Here is a 12939-nt window from a genome sequence, read left to right as displayed (position 1 = left end):
TCTCAATAGTCATTAGGTTTATGACACACTACACTGATATGGCCTCATTAACATAACAAAACCATATTCCCAAATGAGATTACATCCACAGGTTGAGGGGTTACAATTCCAACACGTACTTTTGGGGGACACGATTCAATCCATAACATGTCAAAATATTAATGATGTTTATCTACCCTTGAGTAGTGGAAGTATGGGTGATTTTTCTTGTTGGTATTATCAACAATAAACATGTATTTTGGTCATCCAAAAACATATTTAAAAAAAAAGTAAAAAATAGGAAAAGGTGTATCAGAAAAATACTAATCAAAGAACAATATATGGCAATGTTCATATCAGACAAAAAGGCAAAAAGAATAGAAAAGAAAGAACGTTTTGTAAGAAAAGGAACAGCCCATCAAAATGATACAATAATTATGAACATGTAAGCTTATAACAGGGCCTCAGTATGTGTAAAGCAGAAGATGGTATTACAGGAGAAATCAGTAGCAATTATGTGAGATTTTTGAACAAATTTCCATCAGAAAATGATAGCTCAAGTAGGCAAAAAAAAAAAAAAAAAAAAAACAAACCCAAAAGTGAATCATTAAACCTGTGTCAAAATGCATTTAGAATATTCAAACAAATGTGGCTACAACAAGACATTTATTATTTCACATAAAGTTTGAAGAGAGACTGTGCCAGGATTGATTAATTCAGTTCAGTGTCAGGAAACTGTATGGGTTTGGTTTCTTTGTAATTCTCTTAACTCATGATTGCAAGATGCCTATCACTGTTCCAGACATAATTTTCTCACAAAACATCCAAAAGCAAGCAGGAGAAGTGGCTCATGTTGCTCTTTTCATCCGGGGGGTGAGGTCTTCCAAAACCTCCCAGCGGACTTCCCTTGAGAAATGTGAATTAGTTCAGATCAAATGTGATTCATCCTTTTAGGCTAGACCTATCTTCTCCAAAAATGTTGCCATCTGATATGCAAACTAAATCAAGGAAAAAGTGGAAGGTCCTGCCTTCCTAGTGGTGCTGTAACACAAACACCACAAGCGGGTGGCTATAAAGAACAGAAATTTATTTTCTCACAGTTTTGTAGTATAAAAGTCCAAATCAGGGTCTCAGCTGTATCGATTTCTTTCCTTGCCAGTAGCCCTGGTTCCTTGGAGATCCTTATGTGGCATCTGTGTTCCCCATGTGTGTCTCTTATGTCTACTCTGCTTTTTTATAACTCAGAAATGATTAGGCTGATAATCCACCCTACGCTGGTATGACCTAATTAACATAACACAAAACACCATATTTCCAAACAGGATTACATCCGTAGGTATGTTGTTTTTGTTAGGTGCCATCCAGTCAGCTCCGACTTACAGTAACCCTGTACGTACAACAGAATGAAACACTGCCCAGTCCTGTGCCATCCTCAGAATTGTTGCTATGTTTGAGCCCATTGTTGCAGCCACTGTGTCAATCCATCTCGTTGAGGGTCTTCCTTTTTTTTGTTGCCCCTCAACTTTACTAAGCATCATGTTCTTCAGGGACTGGTCCCTCCTGACAACATGTCCAAAGTATGTAAGATGAAGTCTTGCCATCCTTGCTTCTAAGGAGCATTCTAGCTATACTTCTTCCAAGACAGATTTGTTTATTCTTAGGTGGTACATGATATATTCAATATTCTTTGCCAATACCAGAAAGACATCAATTCTCTGCGGTCTTCCTTATTCATGGTCCAGCATTTGCATGCATACGAGGGGACTAAAAATACCATAGCTTGGGTCAGGCACACCTTAGTTCTCAAGTGACACTTTTGCCTTTTTAACACTTTAAAGAGATCTTTGCAGCAGATTTGCCCAGTGCAATATGTTGTTTGATTTCTTGACCGCCGTTTCCATGGGCATTGTTTATGGATCCAAGTAAAATGAAATCCTTGATAACTTCAGTCTTTTCTCCATTTATCATGATATTGCTTACTGGTCCTGTTGTGAGGATTTTTGTTTAAATTGAGGTGTAATCCATACTGAAGGCTGAAGTCTTTGATCTTCATCAGTAAGTGCTTCAAGTCCTCTTCACTTTCAGCAAGCAAGGTTGTGTCACCTGCATATTGTGGGATGTTAAAGAGTCTTCCTGTAATCCTGATGCCCTGTTTTTCCTCATATAGACCAGCTTCTCAGATTATTTGCTCAGCATACAGATAGAATAACTATGGTGAAAGGATACAGCCTTAGCACACACTTTTCCTAATTTTCAGCCACCCTCGTTCTGTTCAAACAGCTGCCTCTTGGTCTATGTACAGGTTTCTCATGAGCACAATTAATCGTTCTGGAATTCCTGTTCTTCACAATGTTATCCATAATTTGTTATGATTCACACAGTTGAATGCTTTAGCATAGTCAATAAAACACAGGTAAACATCTTTCTGGTATTCTCTGCTTTCAGCCAAAATCCATCTGACATCAGCTCCACAAATATAGGGATTAGGCTTTCAACACATATTTGGGAAGGACACAATTTGACCCATAACAATAACTTCTTTGATTATACTTTCCTATTATCAAACCCTAAATTATGAAGAAGATGTTTTCCAAGATGTCTTTTAGACTTAAACCATCTTTGGGTTTTCCCAGAAGGGCCCTGGAAATCACAAAGACTTATTCTTAAAAAAAAAAAAAGGTAGAAATAATTAGAATTACTTGTTATACCTCATATTTCATAATTAAATCAACATTATTGTAAGAGCTTACATGGGAAGAACTGTGATATTTGAAGAAAAGTTCAATCTTTTCTAGGTGATTTTTAGGTAAATGTTACTAATAAAAACATGTTTCAGAGATTATGCACTTAAATAGTCAAAACCCTAAGAAGAGAATTGTAAGCACATGTTAAAAGACACAGGAATGAGTTTAAAGGGATTTCCAGTGACCAAATATGGCACCATTAGAGCATCAAAGTAATGATAGTCAAGTGAGTCACTGAAAAGTGAATGTGTTTGAGAGATATTTAAGATTTGGAGATTGACTGGATTTGTGTTCCCTATCATGGGTATAGTTGTCAAAGTTGGCATTCAGTTTATGAATATTAAAAACCTTGTTTCTATCCTCAGCTAGACAGAAAGCCATTTCATGTCCAGAATGTGGATCAGAGAAATGCTTATGGGTAAATACAAGAGGAAAGCATTGGATCTACTAAATTGTCTGAACGAAATAGTAACATTGAGCCCTTTACACGGAATGATGTAACCCTCTTGATATCCTACAAATAGATATTATTGCCTTCATTTTACAGATGAGGAAATAAAGGTTCGGGGGTGAGAAACTTGCCCAGGGACATACAGCTAAGAAAAGTTAGAGTTGGGATTCTAACCAAAATTTGCCTGACTCCAGACACAAAGTTGAAGAACCAAATTTTCACAGCAAGGACTTAGGGGGAAAAAAAAAAAAGATTTTAGCATGAAAAGATGTTAACATTCCCGACCTTAGACCCTGAGGCCCCTGCTTTAGGCCTCTGATCGTTTTCCTGCTGCACCCCCTCCAAGGGGCAGGGAAGCTGTGGGTGAAGGCAATGTACTACCCAGACCTCGTGTCCCCTCTTCCATACTGGTTTGGCTACCCTGAATATGACAGTTCCCTGCCCACCAGCCCTGAGCCATTTCTAGGAGCTGAAAGTGTCTTTTGTCTGATTAGTCTTCCTGAGAGCAGCCTGTTCTCCTGGCGTCCACACCTCTGTGCCCAAGGACAGGCTGTTTCCTCTGCCATGGTCCTGCATGAAACTCGAAGCTGACTGAGAATTCCAAATTTTAACTTGGTCTTCCAGATCATTATGAAGGCAATCAAGGTAAGGTAATCAAGATAAGAACAGGGAGAATATTTTATTAAACATACTGTCAGCTTGATTTGTAACTACAATATCTGATTCTTGTTTATTGGGTAATACTATGTCACTAATATATTTTGATATTAATCTACTGATACTTAATAAATCTCAGAACTTTAAAAGTTTAATATTATACTTCATACATGAAAAGAAAGACTCTTTGGTGGTTACAAGGGAGGGGAGGGGAGGGAAAAATACTAAGTAGACAATAGATAAGTAGTTACTATGGTGAGGGTAAAACAGTACACAGTACTGGGAAAGCCAGCAAACTTGTACAAGGCAAGGTCATGGACGCTCCATAGACACATCTAAACTCCCCGAGGAACTGAATTACTGGGCTGAGGGCTGGTGACCATGGTCTCAGGAACATCTAGCTCAATTGGAGTAACGTAGTTCATAATGGAAATGTTCTACGTTCTACTTTGGTGAGTACCGTCTGGGATCTTCAAAGCCTGTGAGTGGCCATCTAAGATACTCCACTGGTCCCACCCTGTGTGGAGCAAGGGAGAATGAAGAAAACCAAACACACAAAGCAAAGATTATTCCAAAGCAGTAATGGACAGCAAGTACTATAGCCTCCACCAGACTGAGTCCAGTATATCTAGAGGGTGCCCGGCTACCACCACCAACTGCTCTGACAGGAATCACAGTAGAGGGTCCCAGACAGAGCTGGAGAAAAATGTAGAACAAAATTCTAACATTAAAAAAAAAAAGACCAGACTTACCGGCCTTACAGAGACTGGAGAAACCCCAAGAGTATGGCCCCTGTACACTGTTATAGTTCAGTAATAAAGTCACTCCTGAGGTTCACCCTTCAGCCAAAGATTAGACAGGCCCATAAAACAGAGTGAGACTAAATGGGCACACCATCTCAGGGGCAAGGACGATATGGCAGGAGGGGACAGGAAAGCTGGCAACAGGGAACCCAAGGTCAAGAAGGGGAGAGTGTTGACATGTGGGGGTGGCAACCAGTGTCACAAAACAATATGTGTATTAATTGTTTAATGAGGAACTAATTTGCTCTGTAAACCCTCATCCAAAATACAATAAGAAAGTTTAATATAGTAATAAGCATCTGTATTTATATAAAAACAAATTTAAACTAAACTCAGTTATAAAATGTTAAAAAAAAAATTGTGGACAAAACCAAAACATAACTTTATGTTTATATTCTCCTCTTATTAGTCATGTAAAATTCTACTTTAATGATAGCTGTTCTACTTAAAAGTAAATTAAGATGCTGTTCTTTATGTTAAAATAACTGGTATTGTGCTAAAAGTCTAATAGAAAAAATCATCAAGATCTATACACTGTAAATGTAAATCTAAGAATACAGGGTCACTTCATACTCTTTACATGAGTTCTGTATATGCCTGTCTACTTGTAAACCACATTGTCTTTTCCTAAATCCCAAATTTAAAATAGTAAAATAACTAATGTATTTAAACCTAGTGCCTAGACTTTAGTCTTGAAATCCACTCTCTACTAAAAACAGCTAAAGATTCTCAGACAGTGACTGATTCCGTTTCTTGGAGAGGAAAAGAAAGAAAAAAAATTTCAAGTTGGGCCTAAATCATTTTGTCTCCAGAAAGAAGCACTCTTTTAAAAGTTCTGGAGTGGCACTGAAAGACATAGAAATTAGAAATAACGAGGTTGACAGGATGTGGAAAATGTAACCAGTGTCACTGAGCAATATGTATAGGAATTATTAAATGGGAACCTAATTTGCTGTGTAAGCTTTCACCAGAAACCCAATAATTAAAAAAAAAAATAAATAAAGATCTCATCACTTGACCTTAAAAAATAAATCAACTTTTCCAAATGGCCAAATTTGACCATCAAAAATAAATAAAATTATGTTAGATAATTAATTTTAGGTTAAGAATAACAAATCAGATTTAATTTTTGCTTCATAATGTATATTTTCACTCCCTAAGAACTTCATTATACTCAAGGAGAAAATAAGGACCCTCCTATACTAAAGAGTTTGTTAATAAAATTTCACTTTAATTCTGTAATATTTTTATATATAAAATAATATATTTGTATATTTATGAATCATGAGAATAAAATGAACAAACCTGTCACCCAAAATTGGAGGGTGGGGAAGAAACTTGCCAATTTCTTTGATGCTCTCTGGTCACAAGCTTTGAATCAACCAAAAGTAATTGGGTGTTCTCTCTGGGTTTTCCTAGGCAACGAGCCATGGACTTGGACCTCCATTCTCCCAGTGGTGGGGGCGGGGGGGGATGAACCGGTACTCAGCTTCCCATGGGTCTGGTCCTTTCTCTCTCCAACTGTAGTTTTCCTTGTGACCCAAGGTCTCCAGATATTGAGCCGCTGACTTTCTGTGACAACTTCTATAGATAGGCGGCACCTAGCTGGAGACTGCCTGGTGCCCCAGTAGTTTCCCTATGGACAAGTTTTCTTTCTTGTTTGTTCTGTAAGAAGGGAATATGAAAATGGGACAGAGCTCCTCCAAGGACAGTGCTTCCTCTTGGGATGAGGGAGGAATGGGGGAACTTGTGCCTTTCTTTGGCTTTGTAAGCCTCTCCTTTCCTCAGTAAAGCCTGTTCCCTAAGCAAGTGTCTCGCAAACTGTGTACTATATCCGAATTACACGGAGAGCTTGTGAAACACAGATTGCTGGGCTCTACCTTTACAGTTTCTGGTTCAGCAGGTCTGGGCTGGGGCATGGGAATTTGCATTTGTAACAGGTTCCCAGGAGATGCTGATATTGCTGGCCAGGACCATCCCCCAAGAACCCCTGTCTTCATAGATGCAGTGTGGCTGTGGAACTCATCTCTGCTAGCTACCAAAAAGGGTTCCACCTGCATGACTTTTACCTAGGAGTTAACCATGATGCTATCACCCTACTTTCCTGGATAGTTTAACCACATATATAGGAATACTTACCCAATAGGTTTAGTTTTCTTTGCTTTAAAGTTCTATTAAACAGGCATTATTCCTTAAGGGTTGCGTTAAAAAAAAAAAAAACACCACCACATTGCTGTCAAGTCGATTCCAACTCGTAGCAACCCTATAGGACAAAATAGAACTGCCCGGTAGGGTTTCCAAGGAGTGCCTGGTGGATCTGAACTGCCGGCCTTTTGGTTAGCAGTTATAGCTCTTAACCACTCCCCCACCAGGGTTTCCATAAAGGTCATATAAGACTTTTTCTCTTACCCATACAGTGTATAGCTACAGTTCATTCTTTACTGTTGTATGATAGTCTGTGATGTGAATGTACCTGTTGGATATATGGCTTGTTTTCATATTTTTGCTATGAAGCTGCCACAAATACTTGGAAATACCTTCTAGTGTACATAAGCAAGACTTTCTCTAGGGCAGTGTTTCTCAGCTGGGAGCAATGTTACAATTTGGCGATGTCTACAAACATTTTTGGTCGTCACAGGGTGGGGGGGGGTGTTACTGGTTTCTAGTGGGAAGAAGCCAGGGATGCTGCTAAACATCCTACATTACACAGGACAGCTCCTCCCCACTCACCCACACCCACACACAACAGAGAAGTATACGGCCTAAAATGTCAATAGTGTGGAGGTTGAAAAATCCTGTTCTAGGAAACTACTTTGCGAAGCATCAGCATCACCTGGGAACTTGTTAGAAATCTCTGGGGGTATATACACACATAGGAGTGGACTTGCTAGTTATAAAACAAAACAAGAAAACCAAATCCACTGCCATCGAGTCAATTCCAACCCATATCAAACCTAGAGGACAGAGTAGAACTCCCCACTAGGGTTTCCAAGGAGCAGCTGGTGGATTTGAATTGCAGACCTTTTGGTTAGCAGCAAAGCTTGTAACCACTCCACCACAAGGGCTCTGTGGATTGACTACTGGCCTTCAAAGAGATATTGAAGTCCTAACTCCTGGTACCTGTGAATGTGACCTTGTTTGGAAAAAGGGGGTTTAAAGGTGTTATCGATTAATATGAGACCATACTGAAATAGGGTGGGTCCTAATACAATCTGAGTGGTGTGCTTATAGAAGAAACAGGAGCAACAGAAAGAGGAAAAATCACCATGTGACAACAGAGTTATGCTGCAGCCGCAAGCCAAGAAAAGTCTGGGACTGCCAGAAGCCAGGAGAGACAAGAAAGGATATTCCACTAAAGACTTCTGAGAGAACTTGGGTCCTGCCGACACCCTGAATTCACACTACTGGGCTCCAGAATAAAATTCTGTTCTTATAAGCCACCCGTATGTAGTACTTTGCTACGTCAGCCTTAGGAAACCAATACAGGAAACAAAGAGGGAAATGTCTGAGACAACAACAAAAAAAAACAATCCGTAGGATTCATCTTGATTAGGGCAACAAGGAAAGGGAAGAAGTCTAGGATGACTCTCAGGGCTCAAAGTTACAGGGATCTTGAGATAATAAACCTCTGACAAAATTGGTTAAGTGAGGGAAGGCTTGTTTGGTGGGAAAGATTTTCCCCTCAAGTCTGTTATTCCTAAACGCTCCTCAAGGAATTCCTCAGGAGTTTTGAAGTTTCTTGTGTTAAGACCCAACAAAAGTAAAGTTTAAAATCCAAATCCCTAGGTGACAAGTAATTTGTAGATGCTTACCTAAATTAAATTCACTGAGTTAGCGTCGACTTCCAGTAATTCATACCCTATTCAGTAAACTCTACAGAAAGCAGCTATGGGGGAACCAACACTGGAATAAGAGTTAAGACATGAGGATTTTAATCATGGTTCTGCCACTAGCTATGTGACAATGGGTTTAAGAATAAGGGTCTCAGATTCCTTAAATAAGTGTAGGCTGAGAGGACATGATTTTCAGGTTTCCTTCCAGGGCAAGAGTTCATAGCCTACCTGAGTAATTGTAAGATATATCTACATAAATCCAATTTACCCTACTGCTTAGGTGCAGCAAATCATTGGTCACATGTGAGTCACAGAATCATTTCTCCCCAGTTCTCAAAACTTGTATCCAACGCTTTTCCAGTTGCTGTTGAGTTGATTTCCACCCATGGTGGCCTGTGTGTGTCAGAGTACCACCATGCTCCACATTCGGTTTTTAGTGGCTAATGTTTTTCCAGAAGTAGATCGCCAGGCCTTTCTTCCCAGGCACCGCAGGGTAGACTGAAACCTCCAACCTTCCCAAACCAACCCCGTAGTGTGCCAACCAGTTGGTTCCGACTCATAGCGGCCCATGGAGGCTTTTGGTAGCCTTACCAAAAAAAAAAAAAAAAAAACAGTTAACAGGAATTGGAGGACTACAATAGTGCCAGGAAGCTCCTAGACCAGGCTTTCTGCCGACCCAGAAATTTTGAAATCAGCTCCTACAGTCTGTGTCAGAGCGACAGCGGAGTCCAGTGCCGCAATCATGCGGGGACGTCGCACTCGCGCCTCGTCGGTCGCACTTTCCTACGCTTAAGTCCACATCCCTTCTTTGCATTTTCAGACATTAAGTGCTTTTCTTTCTTGGCAGAATTTGTAGGCCTCCTTCTTCAGACATTCGCTCATGCTGCAGAGAAGGGGTAATGAGACCCTAAAACGCCGCCTTCCGCCACCTCCCGGGCAGCCACTGAGCCGCGAACGCGGGCCCGCGGGCGATTGAAGGGGCCGCCCAGGGCACGCCGGGAATGCGGGGGCGCCGGGCCAGGCTTGACCCGGAAGGGCTAGCACACGGTGACCCCAGCTTCCCTAGCAACCGATCGGGCGCGGGCAGCAACCAGCTGCGCCTTACGTTCGGCCGCCGCCGGGATGCCCCTTCAGGTTAGCGATTACAGTTGGCAGCAAACGGAGAGTGCAGTCTTCCTGTCCGTGCCGCTCCGGGGCGTCTGCGGGAGAGACGCCGATGTGTTCTGCACCGACAGCTATCTGAAGGTAGAGATGCGGCCGTGCCTGCCAGGCCGGGGGCGGTGCCGAGCGGCTGCGGGAGCGCGGCGCCGGAGTGCGGGCGGCGGGGGCGGCAGGCTCGCCGGCGGATGACCACCGGGGTTTATAATGGACCCCGTACACCTCGTCTGTAGGCAGGTGTCATCAGAGAAGGGACGCCTTGCTAATTTTCCACGATCTGGAATAACTTTAGTGGACATTTAAGAGAATGCTTTTGGCCTCTTTCCATTTATTTCTTAACGTTTGTATTTTTAATTTGCTTAATTTTTTTAAAAAATTAAATTAGCTTCTGTTTTCCCCTTTTCTGAATAGGTCAACTTCCCTCCATTTTTATTCGAGGTGTTTCTCTATGCTCCCATAGATGATGGGAGCAGCAAAGCCAAGATTGGGAATGATACTATCGTCTTTACCTTGTACAAAAAAGAAGCAGCCATGTGGGAGAGCCTTTCCCTATCAGGTGGTAAGTTCCTTAATGAAAGATGCTCTTTTGGTTGTGCTTTTTCTGTTTTATGCTTTTGAGCAAATTCTCTTTTGAAACAACTGTATCGCCTCTCTAGGGAAGAAAGGCACACTGGCCTGACTTAAGTGAGATTGTGCTTCAGGTAGAAAAGTTAGGGTTAGGGTTAGGTTTAGGGGCTAGGTTTAGGGTTAAGGTTAAAATAAACAAACCCAAAGACTGAATTATTAAAAAGGTAGAGCACATTGATAATTGCCTGTTAGCAGATGTGGGTCTGAATCTTAGTAGGTTAGACCCTCCCCCATATGGCCTTTACTGAGTGCTTAACTTTGTGGTAGGCACTGGCACATCTGTTAATCCTCACAGCCACCTGTCATTTAGGTATTATTACCCACTTTGACAGAGGAGGTTGCCGAGGCACAGAAGGGTTGAGTGATTGACGGTGTTCACACACGTAGTAAGTGGAAGAGCTGGAACTAGAACTTTGTAATTTGACCCTAGCGCAGTGGTTCTCAACCCTGGCTGCATGCTAGAGTCACCTATAGAGATTTTATGCTTGGTAAAGTACAGGGTCCGTGAAAAAAAAGGAAGACCCTGGAGGAGATGGATTGACACAGTGGCTGCAACAATGGGCTGAAGCATAATAATAGTGAGGATGGTGCAGGACTGGGCAGTGTTTTCTTCTGTTGTTTGTAGGGTCGCTATGAGTCAGAACTGACTTGAAGGCACCTAACAACAACAACAACATGGAACTTTTAAACAGTATGGATGCTTGAACTGTGCCCTGGACCAATCAAATCAGTTTCTGGGGTGGGGCCTTGGTAGTTTTTAAAAACTTTTCCAGGGATTATTCTGTGCAGCCAGAATTGAGCTCCCCCGTTCTAAGTCTGGTTCTCTGTGCTCTTAACCGTACTTGGGCACTGCTGCCAGCGTCAGCTCTGTGGGCCATGAGTTTGGTTTGGTTTGGTTTAGTTGCCCTCTATTTCTTTAGTCCTGCTTTTCTCCTCCCTCTTCTCGTTGTCATGTTTTCTAGAACTTTCTATCTACTGCCTGGAATGTCTTTACGCCTGTGGCAGTTAAGCCTTGAGTAGGGAACATTGAGAATGGAAGGGATGACAACATTTTTATTAATGCTTTCTTGAGGCTTAATTTTTTTTTTTAATTTTTATGGTGCTTTGAGTGAAAGTTTACAAATCAAGTCACTCTCTCATACAAAAATTCATGTACACCTTGCTATATATTCCTAGTTGCTCTCCCCCTAATGAGACAGCACACGCCTTCCCTCCACTTTCTTTTTGTGTCCATTCTGCCAGCTTCTGACCCCCTGTTCCCTTTCATCTCCCCTTTAGACAAGAGATGCCAACATAGTCTCGTGTGTCTACTTGATCCAAGAAGCTTGCTATTTACCAGTATTATTTTCTATCCCATAGTACAGTCCAATCCCTGTCTGAACAGGTGGCTTTGGGAATGGTTCCTGACTTGGGCTAACAGAAGGTGTGGGGACCATGACCTCCAGGGTCCTTCTAGTCTCAGTCAGACCATTAGGTCTGGTCTTCTTATGAGAATTTGGGGTCTTCATCCCACTGCTCTCCTGCTCCCTCAGGGGTTCTCTGTTGTGTTCCCTGTCAGGGAAGTCATTGCATGTAGCCAGGCCCCATCTAGTTCTTCTGGTCTCAGGCTGATGTAGTTTCTGGTTTATGAGGCCCTTTCTGTCTCTTGGGCTCCTACTTACCTTGTGTCTTTGGTGTTCTTCATTCTTCTTTGGTCCAGGTGGGTTGAGACCAGTTGATGCATCTTAGATGGCTGCTTGCTAGCGTTTAAGACCCCAGACTCCACTCTCCAAAGTGGGATACAGAATGTTTTCTTAATAGATTTTATTATGCCAATTGACTTAGATGTCCCCTGAAACCGTGGTCCCCAAACCCCCGCCCCTGCTACACTGGCGTTTGAAGCATTCAGTTTATTCAGGAAACTTGTTTGCTTTTGGTTTAGTCCAGTTGTGCTGACCTCTCCTGTATTGTGTGTTGTCTTTCCCTTCACTTAAAATAGTTCTTATCTAATTAGTAAAAACCCGTCTCCCTCCCTCTCTCCCTCTCTCCCCACTCATAACTATGAAAGAATGTTTTCTTCTCAGTTTACATTATTTCTCAAGTTCTTATAATAGTGGTCTCATACAATATTTGTCCTTTTGCAACTGACTAATTTTACTCAGCATAATGCCTTCCAGGTTCCTCCATGTTATGAAATGTTTCTCCGATTCATCGTTGTTCTTTATGATGCCTAGTATTCCATTTTATGAATATACCATTATTTATCCCTTCATCTGTTGATGGGCACCTTGGTTGCTTCCATATTTTTGCTATTGTAAACAATGCTATAGTGAACATGGGTGTGCATATATCTGTTCGTGTAAAGGCTCTTGTTTCTCTAGGATATATTCCAAGGAATGGGATTGCTTGGTCGTATTCTAGTTCTATTTCTAGTTTTTTCAGGAAGCACCAAATCGATTTCCAAAGTGGTTGTACCATTTTACATTCCAACCAGCAGTGTATAAATGTTCCAGCCTCTCCACAATCTCTCCAACATTTATTATTTTGTGTTTTTTGGATTAATGCCAGCCTTGGTTGGAGTGAGATGGCATGTCATTGCAGCTTTGATTTGCATTTCTCTAATGGTTAATGATTGAGAACATTTCCTCATGTATCTGTTAGCTACCTGAATGTCTTCTTCCATGAAGTGCCTGTTCATATCCTTTGCC

General features: G+C 41.5%; 1 protein-coding gene across 4 annotated transcripts in view; it reads left to right on the top strand.

Annotated features, from left to right (window-relative positions):
* The first annotated feature begins 9391 nt into the window (after nucleotides 1-9391).
* The window catches only part of DNAAF4 (dynein axonemal assembly factor 4), a 40999-nt gene continuing 37451 nt past the window's right edge, over nucleotides 9392-12939 (top strand). For all 4 annotated transcript variants that reach the window (XR_007519925.1, XR_007519924.1, XR_007519923.1 and 1 more), the window contains exons 1-2: nucleotides 9392-9712; nucleotides 10037-10184. Coding sequence is in view for 1 of the 4 variants with exons in the window: in XM_049906073.1 (XP_049762030.1) it covers nucleotides 9590-9712; nucleotides 10037-10184 (271 nt within the window). In the remaining 3 variants the exon portion in view is untranslated. The remainder of the gene's footprint in view (nucleotides 9713-10036; nucleotides 10185-12939) is intronic.

The sequence above is a fragment of the Elephas maximus genome, chromosome 13, assembly GCF_024166365.1.
Source record: "Elephas maximus indicus isolate mEleMax1 chromosome 13, mEleMax1 primary haplotype, whole genome shotgun sequence".
In the NCBI taxonomy this organism is placed as follows: Eukaryota; Metazoa; Chordata; class Mammalia; order Proboscidea; family Elephantidae; genus Elephas; species Elephas maximus.
This window is presented reverse-complemented; position numbering and strand designations above follow the sequence as displayed.